The sequence below is a fragment of the Biomphalaria glabrata genome, chromosome 12 (genome assembly GCF_947242115.1).
Source record: "Biomphalaria glabrata chromosome 12, xgBioGlab47.1, whole genome shotgun sequence".
NCBI classification, from domain to species: Eukaryota; Metazoa; Mollusca; class Gastropoda; family Planorbidae; genus Biomphalaria; species Biomphalaria glabrata.
Genome location: NC_074722.1, coordinates 542282 through 564089, shown reverse-complemented (window position 1 = coordinate 564089; position 21808 = coordinate 542282). Strand labels below are relative to the sequence as shown.

The 21808-nt window shown below is 35.2% G+C and overlaps 1 protein-coding gene across 7 annotated transcripts in view; it reads left to right on the top strand.

The window, feature by feature from the left end:
- Window positions 1-20632, top strand: part of LOC106080177 (septin-4-like) — a 66626-nt gene extending 45994 nt beyond the window's left edge. For all 7 annotated transcript variants that reach the window (XM_056006075.1, XM_056006076.1, XM_056006073.1 and 4 more), the window contains 9 exons: window positions 917-1040; window positions 1890-2024; window positions 2150-2267; window positions 5262-5363; window positions 5842-5938; window positions 7630-7681; window positions 9189-9293; window positions 13489-13567; window positions 17378-20632. In XM_056006075.1, coding sequence (XP_055862050.1) covers window positions 917-1040; window positions 1890-2024; window positions 2150-2267; window positions 5262-5363; window positions 5842-5938; window positions 7630-7681; window positions 9189-9293; window positions 13489-13567; window positions 17378-17473 — 908 coding nt within the window. In that variant the 3' untranslated portion in view covers window positions 17474-20632. The remainder of the gene's footprint in view (window positions 1-916; window positions 1041-1889; window positions 2025-2149; window positions 2268-5261; window positions 5364-5841; window positions 5939-7629; window positions 7682-9188; window positions 9294-13488; window positions 13568-17377) is intronic.
- The last annotated feature ends 1176 nt before the right edge of the window (window positions 20633-21808 follow it).

Genomic DNA, 21808 nt, shown 5'->3' with positions numbered 1-21808 from the left:
AATAACTTGTATCTCCAACATGTCTATACATCTCAATAACTTGTATCTACAACATGTCTATACATCTCAATAACTTGTATCTCCAACATGTCCATACATCTCAATAACTTGTATCTCAAACATGTCTATACATCTCAATAACTTGTATCTCCAACATGTCTATACATCTCAATAACTTGTATCTCAAACATGTCTATACATCTCAATAACTTGTATCTCCAACATGTCTATACATCTCAATAACTTGTATCTCCAACATGTCTATACATCTCAATAACTTGTATCTCAAACATGTCCATACATCTTAATAACTTGTATCTCCCACATGTCCATACATCTTAATAACTTGTATCTACAACATGTCCATACATCTCAATAACCTGTATCTCCCACATGTCCATGATGTCAGTATAATCTAGATAAAGTATTTCTTTGAAATTGTCCACAGTGAAGTCTTTGATCAACTGTCTGCATACATGTTTTATTAGATGTAGCTCTATAAAACGCAATCATCACCTTTCAGACATTACAAGCGAATCTTTGTATATTTGTTTCACTGTTCATTTTAATTGACTCATTAGCATTGCACTTTACTAAGATTTGTAAATATTGAGATCTAATTAAATCTTTATTGAACTGAAATATATTAAAGCTCTATCAGCTCTTAGTATTCTGTGTTTTAAGCTCCTGTTGCTAAGACATCTGCTTTCTTTGTTTAAGCATTCATCTCTTACAATCTGTTTTCTAAACATTTACCATAGAAGAGCTCACTGTGAAGACTGTTACCTTTATAGCCTACATTTAATTACTTTTGTAGCATTCATCTCTTACAATGCTGCTTTCTAAACATTTACCATAGAAGAGCTCACTGTGAAGACTGTTACCTATATAGCCAACATTTTATTTCTTACTGCAGATCTTGTGGAGAGGACAGTAAACATAGAGAAGAAACAATTGGAGATAGAAGAGAAAGGTGTGCGTCTGAAACTGACTATTGTAGACACACCTGGGTTTAATGATGCTGTGAATGCTGGGAACAGGTTAGGGCAGATTTATTTTTAGACAGTAATATTTTTAAAAAAAAAACAACTTTATTTAAGACTTTAACAACCTTTTGAATATACATTTTTTTTTTATTAGCTTTCTTTAAAAATACAAACCCAGGCCAGAAGAAACTTTCACTATAACCAAGAAACTGTCAGGCACTAGAAAGTGATTTAGAAGTGGATACTTTTCCAACTCTGAGTCATATTTCTACTGGAATAACATTAGTTCTGTTTAACTGATGGTATTATGTTGACTTGTTATGTCTGGCTGACTGGTGTAAACCGATTGGTTACCCATCTAAGGGGCTAAAGTAAAATCCTAACTCAAGCTGAGTTTTGTTTATTTTATTTATTGAAAATAATAATAATAATAAGGCTTGTCTTCGAGTCCGAAGATTAACGAGGAATGCAGTATTTCCCATGGCTGTGCAGCCTCAGCTGTGACCTACATATTTTGCCACATCCAGGGCAAGCATAACCATTGTACGCTGGCGGTCGATTAAAATTTTCTTTTCGCCGTCTGCGTCTGTCCTCGGCAGCGGATTTTCTTTTGGTCTCAAATGTGTATCCCGCGGCGTTTGTGAGTGACATCCACCTGTCTCGTTCTGAGGCCGCATGCAACCAGGTGCTCTCTTCTATGAGCACCTAAAGGCAGCACAGAAACCTTCTCCTAGCTACCCTGTGCCCCACATATCTACAGAAAAGATTGGATCATAGTGCACTGGTATATGCTAATACCATGAAAGATGCACGACACAGTTTTTCATTCTAGTGTTTAATATTGTGTACGTGTGTTATAAAGCTGTATTTTAAAAGTATTTTTTAATTTTAAAAATGTTTCAGTCAAAAATCTTTGATAGAGTACGTGGACAAACAGTTTGAACAGTACTACGAGGATGAATGTGGCCTGAACCGTAGGAATATTGTCGACAACCGGGTCCATTGCTGTCTCTACTTTATATCACCATATGGACATGGGTACACTTTTACATCTATACCTACTTTGGATATTTAAGGTGGTCAGCCCTATTTAGTTGTAATCAAATGTATGCGTGTAATTGCTTCATTGATGAATGGATGTATTTGTACTTTGTCTACTTTAGCTTGCGTCAAATTGACATTGAAACAATGAAAAAACTTCATCACAAAGTCAACATTGTTCCCTTGTTAGCCAAAGCGGATATTCTAACCAAGGAGGAATTGAGAAGAATGAAAAATAGAGTGAGTACCTTGTTCAACTCAGAATGTAGATAATTGGATACAACTGTACATGTCTGTCATTTATTGTGAGAATAGAACTTTTTAAAAAAATATCATGTTCTTGTTTATTTTCAATTTATCTAACAATTAGTTTTCCTGATAAAATGTACTCTTGATCCTATGGATCGTTATCAGACTAAGACTAAGACTGCTTTATTGATCCTTATGGAAATTTGTTGTGATTACAAGGACTCTTTTCTCATATAAAGACAACTTAACAGAAACATACACATAAATAGAACAGACACAACATAAAGAGTTCATTCAGCGACTACACACAGGTATCTTGGTCTGATTCGTGTTTCCTGATCAACGTGGCATTGATATAGTCTGACCAAATAAGGAACTAACGAGTTTTTGTACTGCTCTGTTCATGTCTTGATTGACAGAAGTCGCCCACCCGACGACTTGACGCAGTGTCTTGAGTACCAAACCCTTTTGTTGAAATTTTAAGTAGGCATTACAATTCATTTGTATCATTTCATTACCTTGATTGTGTTTTTTAATTACCAGACAAAGATGTACACATTTAAAACATGCCCTACTGTTTCAGTGAACCATCTATCTTGTGTTTCTTAATTACCAGACAAAGACTTACATTTCAAACATGCCCTACTGTTTCAGTGAACCTTTTCTTCCCCTTCCTTCTTACAGTAAAGAATGCCAGGACTACGCCTCCATTCAAACCTATTCATTCATATTTCAAATCTCTGTTGCAATCAATAGGCTGCCAGTCAATGTTTAATAAGCTCCACAAAAATGTATACCTTACATGCAGTATGTGCAACTTGCCTGATATTTTACATGTATACAAAGCTCTGTATTTCACTTTGTATCACGTGATAACATCTTTGATTATGACTATCACTTTCCAACATCTATTGACTATAATAAATACACTGATATTACATCTCATAACATCCCTTGGCCATATATATTGTCACCTCTCAAAATAATCTTTTGACCATATTTACTATTAGCTGGATGTCTTGTAAGATCTTTTGATCATAACTTCTGCTAAAGATAAAAAGAAAATTATTTATGTTTGTAAAATGTTTTGTTAAATGTTTTACATGTTTTGGATGTTCCTTCAGAGTTGAAGATAGTTTACTTCCTAGTCCAAACCTCCCACAGGACGACGGAGGGATGGGAGCGGGCAGGGTTTGAACCGTCGATAAATCCGAACCACAGTCCAGCGCGCAAGCCGCACGACCAGGCAGTCTAAAGCAGGGTTGTCACACCTTAGTTGGGACATTTGGTTACCTTAGACTTCCCAGTTGTCGCCATCTCTCTCCACCTACTTCACTTTCTTCCGTTCAATAAAGAAAAAATAAGAAAAATATATAAACGCTACAACTTTTTCTTTTGGGAAATCAGTGTTTTTATTTAGATTTTCTTCTTTTGAATTTTCATATTCATTTTGGAGGGTTTGGTCCAATGTCTGAGATAAACTGTGCATTGGTTTCCAGATCAGGCAGCTATCTGTATAGTATTGGGGTCAGTGTCTTGTTCTCCAGCATCTTTGTAGAGCATGTAGCTTTGGAGGACATGGCTAGAATTCTCTGGAGTAATTCCATAAGGACTGAGTTAACTGTTCTCAATTTACATCTTTTGGAACATGTGTTGTTTCATTCTGTTGTGTTCAATTGTTTGTTGATCATGTCATGTTAGCTTGTAACAGGCATAATTTTCTTGAAATTGTGGTGAGAACTTATCCATTTTGCTTTATTGCTGAGGAAATGAGAACAGTGCTAGCAGAAAAAAAGTGCCAGAGAAGAAAAGAAAGGCCAATGACACTAGCTCCAGCTGGAATAACCTGACCGGTGTGCAGCCAAACATTGCGGGCTCATCAGCCACATGAGGAGGCACAAACCCCAGTGCAAAGCCCTCAGCCCCCTGGATGACAAAAGTGGTCATCATCGAACCACGATGGACGAACTATATATATTCTACTCTGTTATATTTATATTTCAATTCTTCTGAATAGAGACCAATTTTTTATTGACTATTCATTGACAAAGTAGAAAACACCAAACTGTGGGAGATGAGTGGACAGAAAAATATAGAAGTCCAGATCTTAGAGAGGAAGTGGAGATGGATTGGTCACACCCTTAGAAAAGATACCAGCAACAGAGCTAGGCAGGCCTTAGAGTGGAACCACCAGGGAACAAGACGCAGAGAAGACCGGGAAGAGCTGGGAAACCATCAAAAACCCAGCAAGAGACCGTGGAGAGTGGCGTGTTTTTGTAGAGTCCCTATGTTCCATGAGGAACTCAAAAGATTGATGATGATGATGATTCATTTTCTAATATTTGGCCAGTGTGTCACCTTTTTCTTTTCATTTTGTTTCAAAGTCTGCTGAGCTGTTTTATATAAACTTTGAAGGACTGTTTTTGTATCTTATAAATAAAACAGATCTTATAATACAAGTCTGATTGTTAATGCTGCTACTTTTGTTGGAAGCAAGACTGATGCCATTGTTACTATTGAAATCATATCTTATCTTATAAAAGACAGACACGTTACTTCAAAAAGAAGATGATTGGAAATGAACTCTCTAAATTGTTATTTTTGTCTGGCAATGGTTTTGATTAAAAATTATTGCTAATGGAAATGCTTTTTATTTGGATATTAATTGTCATCCTGAAACCATGGATTGTCTGGCTGAGTTGACCATGCCAGTACTTTGGGATGCACATTGTATTAGTTGAACTTTCTTGTCTTGGTATAGTGTGTTGGTGACTTAGATATCTTATCTTATCTTATATAATACAGACGTTACTTCAAAAAAGAAGATGATTACGTCCTACGCGTCATGCATTTAGTCATGCATATTAACCAATGATAAACTGATAAGAGTTGAAACTGTAGTATTGTTGTGTGCCAAGTTATCTGAATTAAAATTCTTAAGAGCTCATAACTTGAGGCTAAAATTGAATTATTTTCTTTCCTTAGATACTTGAAGAAATTGAAGAGAATCATATCCAGATTTATGAGTTCCCAGACTGTGACAGCGATGAAGATGAAGATTTCAAACAACAAGACAGAGAGTTAAAAGTAAAGTCCAGTTTGTTTGTTTTTTAGACTCTTAGACTGTCTTATCTTCTTATCTTATATATTATTGACGTTACTTCAAAAAAGAAGATAATTGTGTCCTACGCATTTCTTGTATCAATCTAATAGTCATGCATTTTAATCAAAGACTTAAACTCTGCTAAATCATTGGTTTTCCTGGCTGATTAAGGCAAAACATTCCAATTCTCTAATGACACTAGGGAAGAAGGAGCACTTGTACGAATTTGTTCTAGCATATGGAATAAGAAATGTGCCTCTATCTTTGTGTCATAGGAGTAACTCTGACTTTGTTCACAAAAAAGTTTCTCGCCCTTTAGAAAACTTTTCAAACATTTAAGAAATCACCAGGAAATGTAAAGGAGACTAATTATTAGTGTTATGAATTGAAGCATTGTTGCTTGTAGCAAATAGCTATCTCCTTAATTGCGTACTTGAAATGTGTTCTCACATCTTATTTCAGGCTTCCATTCCATTTGCTGTGGTGGGCTGTAACACTGTTGTGGAAGCTGGTGGTAAAAAGATTAGAGGACGAGCGTATCCCTGGGGGATTGTGGAAGGTTAGCACAAATTGTAACTTGTAATCTCACCTGTGTCAAAGCTCAGCATCTCTCATGCCCTATCTGTCCAATAGTCTATTATAATGTCTACAAGACTGTCTGAACTTAAGTTATGAGTAATGAGAGAGCATTATATGAGCCAAGAAAGTAAACAAGTAAAAGTTAAAAATCTATTTTTACAGTTTAATTGCAAATGACATTGATACAGCACAGTTAGAATGTCCAAGTTTTGATGGGATTTATTGAATCATTTTAAAAAAAGCTTGTGGTCAATAGGTCAGATGATGTAAAGGTCATCTGTTTCTGTGGACTAGGGCTAACGAAAAATGAAAACGTAATATGGTGGCTTATCTGATGGTTTGAAGAAATGTAGATATGCTGAGAAATAATATTGGCTTTCCGGTAAAATTAAAATTGAAATCCTTGGTGGTTGCTTTACTGGGATTGGAAATACCAACACAAAGGCCATATAAAGTATTACTATCAATAATGCTTGGAAGATAATACTAACAGTTCAATTTTTCCTACTCAAAGTCCAAAACTTTCTATAAGCACAAGGACAGACTCTCCATAAAATATAATGATGAAGGTTGAGACTATAAGACATGATTTTGACTGAGATACTCTTTCATGGCAAAATCTAGACAGGATTACCAGGGAAAAAAGGATGGTTTTAACAAGAGAGTGGAATGACTCAAAGATGATAACTTGGCTTCATGTACTGTCACAGGCCCCCCCCCCTGCAACAAGCCACATCTATATAGGTTTTGCCTACTGTGGTTGTGCAGTCTAGGGGTGGGTCTCTAGCAAGCCACTCCTAGCCCCAGTTCAATCTCTTGTGGAAAGGAAGTAACATCTATGAGATACAAAACTCACACTGCACACTCTACACTCTCTCGTAAGGGAAGGAATCAACTCATGCATAAAAATAATAAAGTTGTATCACTTTAATGCTCAAAACGCATGTTCATAAGAAACAAGGTCATCTTCAGGTCAATCCAAACAAAAACTAGTCGCACACAGTAAACTACTACCACCAGCCTCAAACCTCCGCACTCGCTCTAACTCCTAATTTACTTATCTGAATTAAAATTTATTTCCTTAGTATTCCTATGAAACCAATAGCCCAGGATTTCACCCCCCCCCCCCCTCATGATACCCATTGTCAACGGCTCAATAACTGGGGGGAAGTAAAGATCCCAAAATTTAGCAATACTTATATATATATATAAAAAAAAACAGACATGGTTTGTGACACCTCCACCAGCAGGTCTGGGGTCAAGTAAAGTATGAGACACGCCTCTTCTGCTTACTTATGACTTCCTATTGGCTACAAAATACTTTTAAGGATGGCTGCCTGAACATCCTGTGATTTCATATAAAGAAAACACCCATGAAGTCTGCAGTCATATGATGTAAAGCCATCACCAATTATTAATTTCATGGGGCACCAATAGATATAACACATGACGTCAGGGTAGGGGTTGGTTTTTATTTGTAATTTTTCTTTCATTTCTAAACCAGTAACTGAATTTTTGTTTGGTTAACAAAGTTTTGTTTCATTTGAAGCTGTCAAATCTGCGTGCCATTGAAATGGTGAATTTAAAAATTAGGATTTTGTGTTAGCAAGCAATAGTGAAACCAAAATGGACAATCAGTTGACTAGATTCTTTCTTATTTTCATTTTCCAGTTGATAATCCCAACCATTGTGACTTCATCAGATTGAGACAAATGTTGATAAGGTATTTTTTCTCTTATCTCTTCTATTAAATTACAGACTTTCCTTTAAAAAAGAAGATAATTATAATCTATGCATATCCATATGTTAATGTAGTTGTTCATGTTAATTAGAGACTAAAATTCTACTAATTCATTGGTTTTTCCTGGCTGATTCACTTGCAAAGAATAATTTACTCAAAAAAACTTATTTTCAATGACATAAACATATATGGCCTCATTCAGTCATGAAGCAACTATGGATCATCTCATGGAAATGAGATGAATGCCTGGGCATTAGTTGTGGTCAGAACAATGTGGCCCCACACAGCAGTTCCCCCCTCTCCACACAGCTTTACAATGACACAAAACAGATTTCAGAAGTTGTAGAAATGAAATCATATTCTACTACTGAATTCAAGTATCTTGATATCAGAATACTTTGTCCCCTTTTTTATTTATTTTATTTAAAGGTCAGAACATTTATGAGTTGTTTGGTAACATCACAATGAAGCATGTAGTCTAGGGTTCCATTGGTTCATTCAATGAAGTCTCACATTACAGCTAGTCATTTTTTACAAAGTGGTCATCTCCTTTCCATTAGGACTAAAACAGAAAGATTTAAAAACTCCTTTATCCCACTATCGGTCAGAGTGTTACAAGATCACATGTCGTCATCGAGAAGTACATAGAAGTCCAATTCATAAAGCGCTGGTTGTGAATGTGTATGTGTTTCGTGAGTGAATGTTGTTCAAATTTTTCATCCATATTGTTTTTGTAAAGTAGTTACGCGGAGGTTGTCAATTGTAGTCAAACTGAATTTCCATTTGATTGGATCAATAAAATTATCTTATCTTATCTTTATATAACATTTTCTTAGCAGTTCCCAATAGTTGAACATATCTTTCTTGTCACTGTACTGCAGGATATAAACACATGCACTTACATATATAGCCAGGGTTGAAGACAACTTTATTTCCTTTCCCCTTTCATAAGGAGGCAATGGGCATTTGAGCTCAGTTATTGTCTTCTGAACAGCTCAATGCTGATACAAGTCACTAATTACAAAAACTTTTGTTCCCTTGGCAATTCAATTATTAAATAGAAATTAACTTTTGTTTAGACTGGTTTGAAATGGTGAAATTTGATTATGGAAACAAGGTATATGCATTATTTTTCACAGATTTGTTTATTGAACGCATCAATATATTGTTTGTGTATTATTGGGACACTGGTAAAACTAATTTCCAGTGGAACAGTAAAGATTGGAATTATCAAATTTTTAGCTCTAGCGAGTTAACCAAAATCACTAAAAACTATTGAATTACCATAATCAAACTGATTTGAAACTGGAGAATAGTCCCAGTCAACTATCATAACTATCACCAGAGAACTAAAATTTTGCTGAACTTTTTTTAATGAGTTTACTCCAGTAAGCTAGAATACTTGATCTCCTATGACCAATATAATCAATTCCACCAATATCAAATATTAGACTCAATAAAAAGACATTATTTTATTCTGTATCTGCAGCACACACATGCAGGATTTAAAAGACGTCACTTCTGATGTTCACTATGAGAACTACAGGGCTCTTCACATCCGGACACAGCTTGGAACTGCTCAGAAGGAGAGAGGGTAAGTGGGTTATCAGGGATTCACAAGATTTTCTCAATTTAGCGACAAGCATCACTATCATCATTCTCGAATCATGTTAGGACTTGAGAGGCTCAAATCCTCTTTTACAGAAAACCTGCTGTTGTGCATTATGCACATATGTCACCATACAGGTTAAAAGCTTGTAATTTCCCAGACCTGTCAAGAAGGAGCTCAGCAAGTCTGGGAAAATGGCAAAAAATATGAGACGTATTTCTCTTCCTACCTGCATCTGGAGCATGTGAGTCAAAGTTTGGCCTGAACTTTGAGAAATATGAACCAACAGAACATTGGCCTTAACTTTTCTTCACTGTACACTATGTTGAGGCCGGTCAGGGCACCTTATGACCTTTTCTGGGACTTGTCCCAGCACTCAAACCATTTTTATGTCTCTATTGTTTGGATTGTTACCAGAGCATGATGGGATTTCACATGTTGCTCGGTAGGTGATGTTAGCCCTCTCTGGTGGGCCAAGGAGTCTGTAATAGTGTTGCCAGTAACATCTATGTAACTAGTAGCAAGCAGGGCTTGTAAATTTCAAACGCAAAATCACTTGGAATATTTTACCTTCTTTTGGAAAATATCATGTTCAAATTTGTTATTATATTACATAAATCTGGAACATATCCTCATTGATTGCCCCAGATACCAGGATGTCAGGGAGAAATTTTTTAGAACACACACCTTGAAAACACTATTCGACAATGTCGACCCTGGGAAGGTACTGGGCTTTGTCCGGGAGGTGGGGTTGTCTACGAAGATCTGATTTTTGAACTGTGAACAAATAATATTAACATAAGATTTTTACCAAATTATTAAATTTTTACTACCTTTACTATTTTAACTGTCAATAGACCTTGTTTTTAATGATTTAACTGTATAGAATTTAGCCCTTGTTATGTAAAGGGAGAGTGATCCTTAAAGGATTACGGGCACGACATGGCCTAAATTGTGCCGATGTGCCTAAATTCTAAACTCAAACTCACATAAATCAGTCGTACTTCAAAAGAGAAATACACTTGTGTCCATGCTTGTTAATCAGAGACTTAAACTCTACTAAGTTGTTGGTTTTCCTGGCAGATTCAAGCAATCCAATCCATGATCTAAAGCAGTGGTTCCCAAACTTTTTTGTCTCGTAGACCCCCTGCCATGTTTTCTGGTTTTCGGTAGACCCCCTACTCAATTTGCAAATTTTTGCAAATTCATCAACATTATTTTAAAACAAATTTCTAACTGTAGTGCGTTGAAGAGTGAGATAGTAAATCTGTTTTTCTATGAATTAGTCTTTCTAACATTAAATATTAATTAATTAATTAATGAATATGTCTTAAGTATCATTGTAAAAGGTTTCACAAAGAGCAGTTTCTCGTGTATTTCTTGATCTTTCACGTGTGGCTCAAATATTAAATCTGCGGAACTGTTTTTATTAACAGGAGAGGGGCAAAGGCGAGTAACTGGAGCCTAAACCAGGTCTCGTTGGTCAACCTTAAGGAAATATAAGGAGACGGCACCATTACCGCCATGTATCCCTGGGCCGTCCCCTCTTCTTCTTTGCTTGTGGTTTCCAGGCTAGGGCTTGCCTTGTTATGCTGGATGCAGGCTGGCAAAGGGTGTGACCTATCCATCTCCAGCGTCTCTGAAGGATATCTACTTCAATGGGCTGCTGCTTTGTTCTTTGCCACTGTTCCTCATTCGAGATCTTGTCTGGCCAGCGGATTATAAGAATCTTCCTCAGGCAGCTATTGATGAATACCTGGATTTTTTTCATGGTGGTGATGGTGGTTCTCTAGGTCTTTTCTCCATAAAGTAGTATTGGCTTAACAACGGTGTTACATAGCCTAATATTGGTGGTGGTGCTTTTTTCCCTAGATCCCCAGGTGTTCTTCAGCTAATGGAAGGCTGCTTGAGCTTTACCATGGCACCGCGATTTGGAAGCAGATGCCAAGCAGATGGGCAAGACATGGAGACAGTTGGAGAGTCTCGCCCAGAACCGAGATGCCTGGAGAAAGCTGGTTGGTGGCCTATGCCCAGAAAGGACCACAGGCATAGATGAGATGAGATACGATGGTGACCATTAGACAGTTTGTAGCACACAGCACTACACCTTGTCTGACCAAACTGTATTTATATCTTTTGCAAAGATTTACATAAGAAGGTTTTAATTTTATAACTCATGCCACCGAAGCGACCTTAAACTGTATTGTCGCTTAAAGAAATTCTTTTAATAGTAACAGATGTAGGTTTTTGTAAAAAGGTATTAAGAATGTTTGACCTTTGCTGTTTTCCGTATTTTGCTATAAATAAAGAAATCTTGAAAGACGCTCACAAACCAAAATCTTCTCTACATGATGTCGAACAGAGATTTTGTGGGTCAATTCTGAACTTTGAGTGTTCGAAGTTGTTCAAATCTTAATTTTTGTCAGGGTGGCATTGTCTCAGATGATCCTCCAGCGTAACTGGTTTCATATCGTCATAAAAGTCACTTAGGCAACTGTGTGTTTGACAAGGAAGGAATGAATCCCAATTTTAAATAATTAACGCTGTACAGTCTACATTTCTTTTCTTTTTTTAAATATTAGTTACATGTAGACAAAATTAAGCTATTTAAATAAGTATTGAAATTGAATACAAGAATGTTTCGTTTCAATAGCAGGATAAATATTGAAAGGATTAACTCGGGTACAAATCATATATTAGTGTATGAAATAATTACATTAATGGAATGTGAAAATTAAGTTACGACCTGCTTTAATGAAATCTATTACCGTAGACCCCCGTGGACATCTCATAGACCCCCAATTTATTTTTTTACTTTCGTAGACCCCTTGGAGGTCTTCGTAGACCCCTGGGGGTCTATATGGACCACTTTGGGAATCACTGATCTAAAGGCACTATGTAGGAGTAGTTGTAGGAATATGTCTTAGCATATTGAATAAGAAATCTGTCTTTATCTCTGTGTCTTTCTGGGTATTTTATTAGTTTTTTTTTTAAAATTATGGTTCACTACTTTATTTTTTTTTATTCTTCTGTCCTGAAGTGTCTCTGTAATAAAATAATACTACTAGAATTACTGATTTCTTGGCTTTATTTCAATAGGATTGACACAGGGACACGCATAGCATGTAATCATCTTCTCTTTTGAAGTAATGTCTGTAACTTATAAGATAACAGAACAACTAGCACATACATGTTTCATATGACCCGGGGGAAATACTATATAGGCACACAATGAACATAATCTTCTGACTTGCTGGACACATGCAGAAAATAAACAACTAAGTTATTCTCAAAATTGAGGGATTTAATAATTGTGTTAAACAAATATGAATGTTCGTTTGAGGGGATCCCAAACATAGGACGAATATTCTAATATTGGCTCAAGCCATTTTTAGTGGTGTGTTCATATTCAATTTGTAAAAAGTAATTATTTCCCTTTCCTATAATGTACCATTTATGTAATCTTAGTTTTAATTTGTTTGCCCCCATAGAAAAACAAGTACAATTATTGTTTCTCATTTCTTGACTGTTTTGAAAGTAAAATGCTTCTGAATAATATTTCCACATTGTTAAAAATTATTTTCATTATTTTTTTTAAAAAGAATTTGTAGTATTTTAGAAGTACATAGAAATTCTGTATTAAAAAAATATAAAAGTACTCTGATCATTCTTAAAGTTTTGCAAGCGGGATTGATCGAAGCTTACATTTCAAAAGTCATAATGTCTTCATCCTAGCTTGCAATACTAGCTGAATCAAACAGCCAATCTATGAATGTGTTGCATGCAATAAGAATATGGAGAAGTGATTGCTGTATTTTACAAAAAAAAACTGAGTGTAATATAATACCAAGACTGAGACTCTATTAGGACACCTTTATTTTTTACAGACTTTTATAGAATTTCCCTTGTCTGTCATCAGTCCAGACTTGTTTGATTTCTTATTTTAAAAATGCATTTCAAGATATTAAAAAGAAACGCTTTTTATTGAGGGCACTCAAAATGTCAACCAAAATAAAATAGTGAAGGAAAGAGTTTGGACCATATGGAATTACAATTAACTGTTTCAACTTTTACTTATTGTATGCGTTTTATTTTTTCCTTTTTTAGTACACTCAAATAAAAGTGGTTTTAATTTATTTCTTTTAGTTTAACCTTTTAGGTTTTGTTTTTTTTATTTCAGAAAACTTAAAAGAGATTCTGCAGCCAATTTTGAGGCTCTGTCTGACACGGAGAAATTATTGGAGCAAAAAGATGCTGAGGTAAGATGACAGCAAATTTCATGTGACATTGTGTTTTTCTGTAACCAATGTGGCCAGAATATCATTTGGTTATTATACTTTCCCCAACACCCAAATCTCTATCTACCACCAAACTTATTACCCTAATGTAGTAACCTAGTTCTCAATCTCTATCTACCACCAAACTTAATACCATGATGTAGTAACTTAGTTCCAATCTTTATCTACCACCAATACCCTGATGTAGTAACCTATTTCTCAATCTCTATCTACCACCAAACTTAATACCTTGATGTAGTAATCTAGTTCCAATCTCTATCTACCACCAATACCCTGATGTTGTAACCTAGTTCTCAATCTCTATCTACCAGCAAACTTAATACCCTGATGTAGTTACCTAGTTCTCAATCTCTATCTAACACCAAACTTATTACCTTGTTGTAGTAACCTAGTTCTCAATCTCTATCTACCACCAAACTTATTTCCCAAATGTAGTAACCTAGTTCTCAATCTCTATCTACCACCAAACTTAATACCTTGATGTAGTAACCTAGTTCCAATCTCTATCTACCACCAATACCCTGATGTAGTAACCTAGTTCTCAATCTCTATCTACCACCAAACTTAATACCCTGATGTAGTTACCTAGTTCTCAATCTCTATCTAACACCAAACTTATTACCTTGTTGTAGTAACCTAGTTCTCAATCTCTATCTACCACCAAACTTAATACCCTGATGTAGTAACCTAGTTCTCAATCTCTATCTACCACCAAACTTAATACCTTGATGTAGTAACCTAGTTCTCAATCTCTATTTACCACCACGCTTAATACCCTGATGTAGTAACCTAGTTCTCAATCTCTATCTACCACCAAACTTATTACCCTAATGTAGTAACCTAGTTCTCTCAATCTCTATTTACCACCAAGCTTAATACCCTGATGTAGTTACCTAGTTCTCAATCTCTATCTACCACCATACTTATTTCCCAAATGTAGTAACCTAGTTCTCAATCTCTATCTACCACCAAACTTATTTTCCAAATTGTAGTAACCTAGTTCTCAATCTCTATCTACCACCAAACTTATTTTCCTAATGTAGTAACCTAGTTCTCAATCTCTATCTACCACCAAACTTATTTTCCTAATGTAGTAACCTAGTTCTCAATCTCTATCTACCACCAAACTTAATACCTTGATGTAATAACCTAGTTCTCAATCTCTATTTACCACCAAGCTTAATACCCTGATGTAGTAACCTAGTTCTCAATCTCTATCTACCACCAAACTTATTTCCCAAATGTAGTAACCTAGTTCTCAATCTCTATCTACCACCAAACTTAATACCCTGATGTAGTAACCTAGTTCTCAATCTCTATCTACCACCAAACTTATTTCCCTAATGTAGTAACCTAGTTCTCAATCTCTATCTACCACCAAACTTTATACCTTGATGTAGTAACCTAGTTCTCAATCTCTATCTACCACCAAACTTAATAAACTTATTTTTGATAACCAGAATGTGACGATAATGTAACATATGACTAGGGCTGTGTGCCATATTATTTTTGAGTATCTTTTGTTTACTTTTTGTTGTGTCGGCCTGTGAGTTAATGGCCATGTATTTACACCTTTATTTTATTCATGTAAATAAACCATGTAAATATGTTTACCTGCGACTTTGTAAAGTCTTTTGTTGCATACATTAGTTGAATTGTATACCTGGAGGTTATACTTAATAACCTAGGCAGTACAAGAAGGGACCAGTACACCTCTGGACGAACGTGCCAGCACACTTAACACTGATCTGTTGATCTAAAGTACCTAAGTCTAGCTATAATTCTAATTGAATATTTTTAGCTATACCCGCTACTAGGTAATGTGAATTCATATTGGTTCATGAATCCTCATTAGGTCACACCCTAATATAGTAACCTATTTCTCAATCTCTATCTACCACCAAACTTATTTCCCTAATGTAGTAACCTAGTTCTCAATCTCTATCTACCACCAAGCGCAGGGCCGGTCCTAGCGATTGCAGGGCCTTATGCGAAACTAATTGCGCAGGGCCTAGTCTGGGTGGGAATAAGGATAATAAGTGAAATTAAGATTTTGTATTAGAAAATAAATTCGGCTTTGCATTTTATTCATTCTTTTCTAAGTAAAAAATTGAGATCAAGTTAATTTTACTTTACCAATCTTGCAACCTATGGCATATTTATATGCCAGTGACAATAAAAGTAAATACGTATTGGAACTTCCAGTTAAAGGGGAAAATTCGTCCGATTATTACATTTTATTACATGAAAGTTGACAATGTCTTTTTTTTTATGGCGTGTAGGAATGTCGTTTCCCATAATGAATGACACACACAAATGGTAATTTTGTCTTTTTTTCATGAGATTTTTATGAGTTTTCAGGAAATTTTAATAAGTGCAGATTATTTCCAGGAGTTTTTCATAGATATTTTGCAATTAATAATTAGACATAAAATTAGCGCGGGGCCTATGAAAGCGCGGGGCTCACTGCGACCGCAAAGGTTGCAGTGGCCTAAGGCTGGCCCTGACCAAGCGTATTACCCTGATGTAGTAACCTAGTTCCAATCTCTTTCTACCACCAATACCCTGATGTAGTAACCTAGTTCTCAATCTCTATCTAAGACCAAACTTAATACCCTGATGTAGTAACCTAGTTCTCAATCTCTATCTACCACCAAACTTAATACCCTGATGTATTAACCTAGTTCTCAATCTCTATCTAACACCAAACTTAATACCTTGATGTAGTAACCTAGTTCTCAATCTCTTGTCAGGGAGAGGTATGGCGAGAATGAATGTTAGTTTGATATGATTGTTATATCCCCTTGTTATGAATGCGAAGTGTTGCACGTGTTGTGAACTGAGTGATTAAGTCTTCGTTGAATGTGCGAGAGAATGTGTTAGTCAGTAAGGTCTTGCTCCCGGTCCAGGAAGGTTGGACGTTTACTTCCTGGACTGGTATTTATGTATTTATAAGTTGATGGACTGGTGTTTGTTTAAGTAATATTTATTTGAGCAATATTGGATATTAAAATATTGTTATATTCTTGGAGATTTGGAGTTGGAGTTGATGTGTAGGCTATCTAGTGGTAACTGTTCGTATGTGAGTAAATAAGCAAGAATTGTTAAGTGTTATTGAGGATTCATACCCCTAACGAGCCAAGTCAAGAAACACACCAACCAAGACCAGCCAAGCATAAGTGAACCCTGACATCTCTATCTACCACCAAGCATAATACCCTGATGTAGTAACCTAGTTCTCAATCTCTATCTATCACCAAAATTAAACCCTGATGTAGTAACCTAGTTCTCAATCTCTATCTATCACCAAAATTAATACCCTGATGTAGTAACCTAGTTCTCAATCTCTATCTATCACCAAAATTAATACCCTGATGTAGTAACCTAGTTCTCAATCTCTATCACCAAAATTAATACCCTGATGTAGTAACCTAGTTCTCAATCTCTATTTACCACCTGACCCCATTGGTAAGGTTTTTCAAATGGACATAACATAGCTACAAACAAGACATGTTCTCCAAAACATAAAATTGAACAAATCTATCAGCCATAATTAAGTCACAGATTGATTATTAAAAATAATTCTACTGGGCTCTTTAACTGCTTCCTCTAAACTCTGGATTCCCTTAAGGTTGACCTTGAGTCAATCAATGTTTGAGTTGTAAAAAAATTTTTTCTTTCATCCTTATGGTGACCTTTGATTTAGCTTGTTGTTTTTTTTAAAGCTTTCACAATGTCCTTGACATTTGTCTAATTAATTCTATTCTCCAGATTCAAAGAATGCAGCAGATGTTGGCCAAGATGCAAGAACAGCTCAAGGCAAGCTCACCGCAGCAACAACATGTGAATGGACTTGGCAAATTGTGATCATCAGTACAAGTAGCAGTACAAGGGAACAAAGAGATTGGCCTGCTCTGAAACTCCAGTGGAATTAAGAGAATTTCTTAGCTATTGATACTCTATGTATTGTATGGAGATACTCTATGTATGGTATGGAGATACTCTATGTATTGTATGGAGATACTCTATGTATTGTATGGAGATGTATTCTATGGAGTTCTGAAGTAGATTTCAGAGTAGGCAAATAAATCTATTCACACATTTAATAGAAGTTTGATTCAGCTAAATTGGACTTCTAACTTCAGACCATAACTAGAGATTGATAAAGCTGCTATTAAGTTAGCTTAAGAAATAGAGCTTACAGGCCTAATGTTATTTGTATATAATGTACACAGCAACAGAAAGTTAGCATGACTTGTCACTCAAACCACTCAGGTGCACAAAGTTTTCAATCATTGCGGCAATAGGATAAGTCATTGTGTGTGTGCTATCAAAACATTGACAAACTTTCAACTCTGTGTGTCAGGACAAGTTTTAAAACTATAAAGGGATTTTTTTTTAAACATTTTTTTCTTTGGCTGTGAAAGTTTGGCTTTAAAATAGATGATGTAATGTCAAACTTTTGAGAGATCCTGACAGCAATAGAAATGCTGATAAGTGTTGGTTGCATGTTGTAAAAACCTCCCAGCACTTTTTATGTTGTTATTGTTTTATTTCATTATATCTCTGACAACTTTTTTCCAAACTCTAGAATCTGGTTTGAACTAGTTTCTGTTTGATTACGTAATGACTGATATTCAGTGATGTCATTCGTGTTTACATTTTCTTAATTTCAACGTTCTCAAAATTATTGTGAGAACAAATCTAATTTATGCAAATCTATGCAGGTAATACATTTATCTTATCTCTAAATTACACTAGTATATGTTAGAGTGAAAGTTTATGAAAAACATCAAAGTCAAAAGGTAGGCCTATAAAGTTTTAAAGTCCTTGTTAAAATCAGAATAAAATTGTCATTTCTTTCAAACTTGAACATTAAAGTCAAAACACTCTCAATACTATATTGTAATTCCCTTTTGTTTTCTTTAAACTTCTTGTTTGAAGTCAGGCTTTCACAACTGCTAGGTCATATTGCTTAATTATGTGCAATGCAAGTCATCAAATACCAGATTTAGTGCAATTCAAGGCAAGAAATAATAACATTGTGAGAAGAAAACAGAGTCCTTATTCGGCACTAATGAAATGATGGCTGCACCCAGGGTTTTCTCATCAGTTCATAGGGCCATTTATAAAGCTATCCCCATTAAGCAGCCTGGCACGTTCATCTCAAACTAATGCCTTCCTGGCAATTCATTTTGTTTATTGTAAGTTGCTTCTCAAATTAATACCTTCCTGGCAATTCATTTTGTTATTGTAAGTTGCGTCTCAAATTAATACCTTCCTGGCAATTCATTAAGTTATCGTAAGTTGCGCCTCAAACTAATGCCTTCCTGGCAATTCATTTTGTTAATGTAAGTTGCGCCTCAAATTAATACCTTCCTGGCAATTCATTTTGTTATTGTAAGTTGCTTCTTAGCTTTGCTTCTCCTTCTCTGTTGTAGAGATGTGTTGAACAGTTTTGGAGTTGGGGGGGTTGTGTGCTACTGATATCATAAACTTTCCTCCTGTCACCATTGTGGTAGAATGTTTATACATGTTTTAATTTAAATGCTAAATGAAGTAAAAAGGTTTACCCACTAACAAGCCATATATTGAACCTTATTTGAGTTGTTCACTATGCTATACTATATTAACAATATAAATACATGCTATTGTATGCAAGTTTCCTAATAATAAAAGTCATCTCAGCATTTCATTGCTGTAAAGTAAGTTGTGTGATACCATAGACAAGAGTTGTGCTTGCTTTCAATCTGTACTCATTTTGGCATCAATTCTATATTAAAATAAATAACTTTTTTTACATCATTCTCTTTGTGACAGAAGATTGACCGGCGTTATCGATTGAATAATGCCTTTCAATTATTGTGCTTATTGAACAGAATAGTGTAGGCCTACACACCATGATGAGCAGTTGAACATCAGTGTGTTTTTATTTCTTCTTTTTATAACTAAATGTTGGTGCATATTTGGGTTGTGAATTTTTTTAAACTGCGACTGCTGCTTGGCGTTCTATGGAGCTTTAAGTGTTTGCTTCAGTCCTCATTGTATTCTTGTCATTCTACGTTTGTGTTTGTACATATCTTTTTGTTTGACTATTTATCAATGTTCATCCGATCTTCACATTTGGCCATTGTAAATGTGTTGGTACTTCATCATCTCATTGTGCATATATATCATGTCTCATGAATGTTTTAGTATGAAAATATCTACAAGAGCGTGTTCATTACAGTTAGCATTAAACTATGGCAAGTAAAATATGTTTGTATTTTCTTAGCTAGGAAGTTAATCATCATCACTTGTTAACTATCACATGTTACAATGTCATGACCCTATGTTATTTGGAAATTTACAGAAAAACTCACTTACCTATCTGATCAGTCTACATTTTTTAAGTAAAATAGGCTTGAATTTATTATAAAACTAAAGGATTCACTCTTTTTCTTTAAGTGTGCTTTTTTAGTACAGGGGATTTTTTTTTCTCATAACTTTAAGAAGCTCCATAATAAATGAAGTAATTATTACATCTTCAGCCAAATTAATCTCTTGCTGGATGACAGTGGGCAGGACTTGAGCATGGGACCATGATGTTGCTTATATTAGAAGGTTGAACTGATCATTGACTCAGTTGTTACTTCTATTGTTGCTTATGACTAGTTACAGTTTAATTGTGTACTCACAAGACACTGCAGGATCCAACTTTTTGTCTATTGTTACAAACCACTAGCCTAGTGCACGTGGCTTATGTTGTAGAAAATTCTCTCTCTACTCAGGGTCAGGGTTGAAAGAATAAGTGATAAACTCTTTTTAAGATGTCCATGTATTTCTATGTAAATCAAGGGAGCAATACTGCACAGTAAAACATTTATTCTCATTCATTAATTTTTTTTTTTTTATATAAATTATTGTACTGATACTCAAAATATATATTACATTATTTGCAGCACCTTTGTACTTAACACATTTAAATATCTTCCATCTTGACCAGCACTGAGCTAGATCTATATAATACATTCAGTTTGACCTTTACGCTTGTTTGTTATTTCTTTATCTTCCGGTGCAAGTTTAAAGGCTTGTAATTTCTACCCCCCCAACCAAAAACAAGAACTAATATTTACTGCAAGCATAACTCGTAAGTGAGGAAAGACTGTTCTACCAAATGTTTAGAGGATTAGCGATAAGAACTGCTAATTAAAAAAAAATTATCTCCTGTTTGCATAAGACTTCTTCTAGCCAGCTTTTTACTGCTGAGCTGTGAGCTCTTTTGCAGACTGTGCCAAGGAAAAATAGTGTGCTGTTTGCTTCAGTTGTTCAGCACTACTGTACAGGGGGCACTTGTGTGGAATTTATTTTGTTAAGATGTTAATTTAACAGAGGTGTGTGTCCTGACCTGTTCTTAGTTGGAAGATTGTAGATTGTTCTTTGTGGGGGAGGAAGTTAATACTGTCCAGTATGTTTGGCATGATCATTTCTTTGTACATGGCTCTGCCTGTGTTTCCTCATTGGTTGAGCCACTCCTCTTTGTGATTGTTGACTAACATTGACCTTAGGGTGGGGTAGTTAATAGGTTTATCTGGTTGTTCCATAGATAATCCTGCCTCTGAATTAATGCTAGGGGACTAATATTTTAGAATGGATTATTTAATATTATTACATTTACTGGATGCAGATGTCATCTGGGTAAAAAAAAAAAGAAGTTAAACAAAATTTGTATATGTTAAGGAAATGTGCATTGAAAGTATTTTAGCAGGAAATTGTTACAGAAGTTATACAATTTAATTTACAAAATCATGGTGATCAAAATCATCATTTAATATAACAATATCTTCTCTTTTGAAGTAAAGTCTGTAATTTATAAGATAAAATAATAAAGCAACTCTTCTATCATACAACATGTATTTTTGTTTAATTGACAAAAGTCACATATGTAACTGCAAATTCAGCTAAATGATCATTATTGACAGCTTAAATCAATATTTTCTATTTAATACCCCATCATTGCTTAGTAGGTGAAGGGTTGGGGTTGACAAGGTAGAGTAAAGCTGACAGCTAAGGAAAACAAAAAGACATAACTCAAAAACTTAGAGCTAATGCAAACAAAGCAATTATTGTTGTCTGCCCGCCTGTGCCCTCTGTAATGAAATAAAGTGTCAACAGCTTTTCAAAACATAGAACTGACTCTACATCTGTATCTTTGAATTCCTA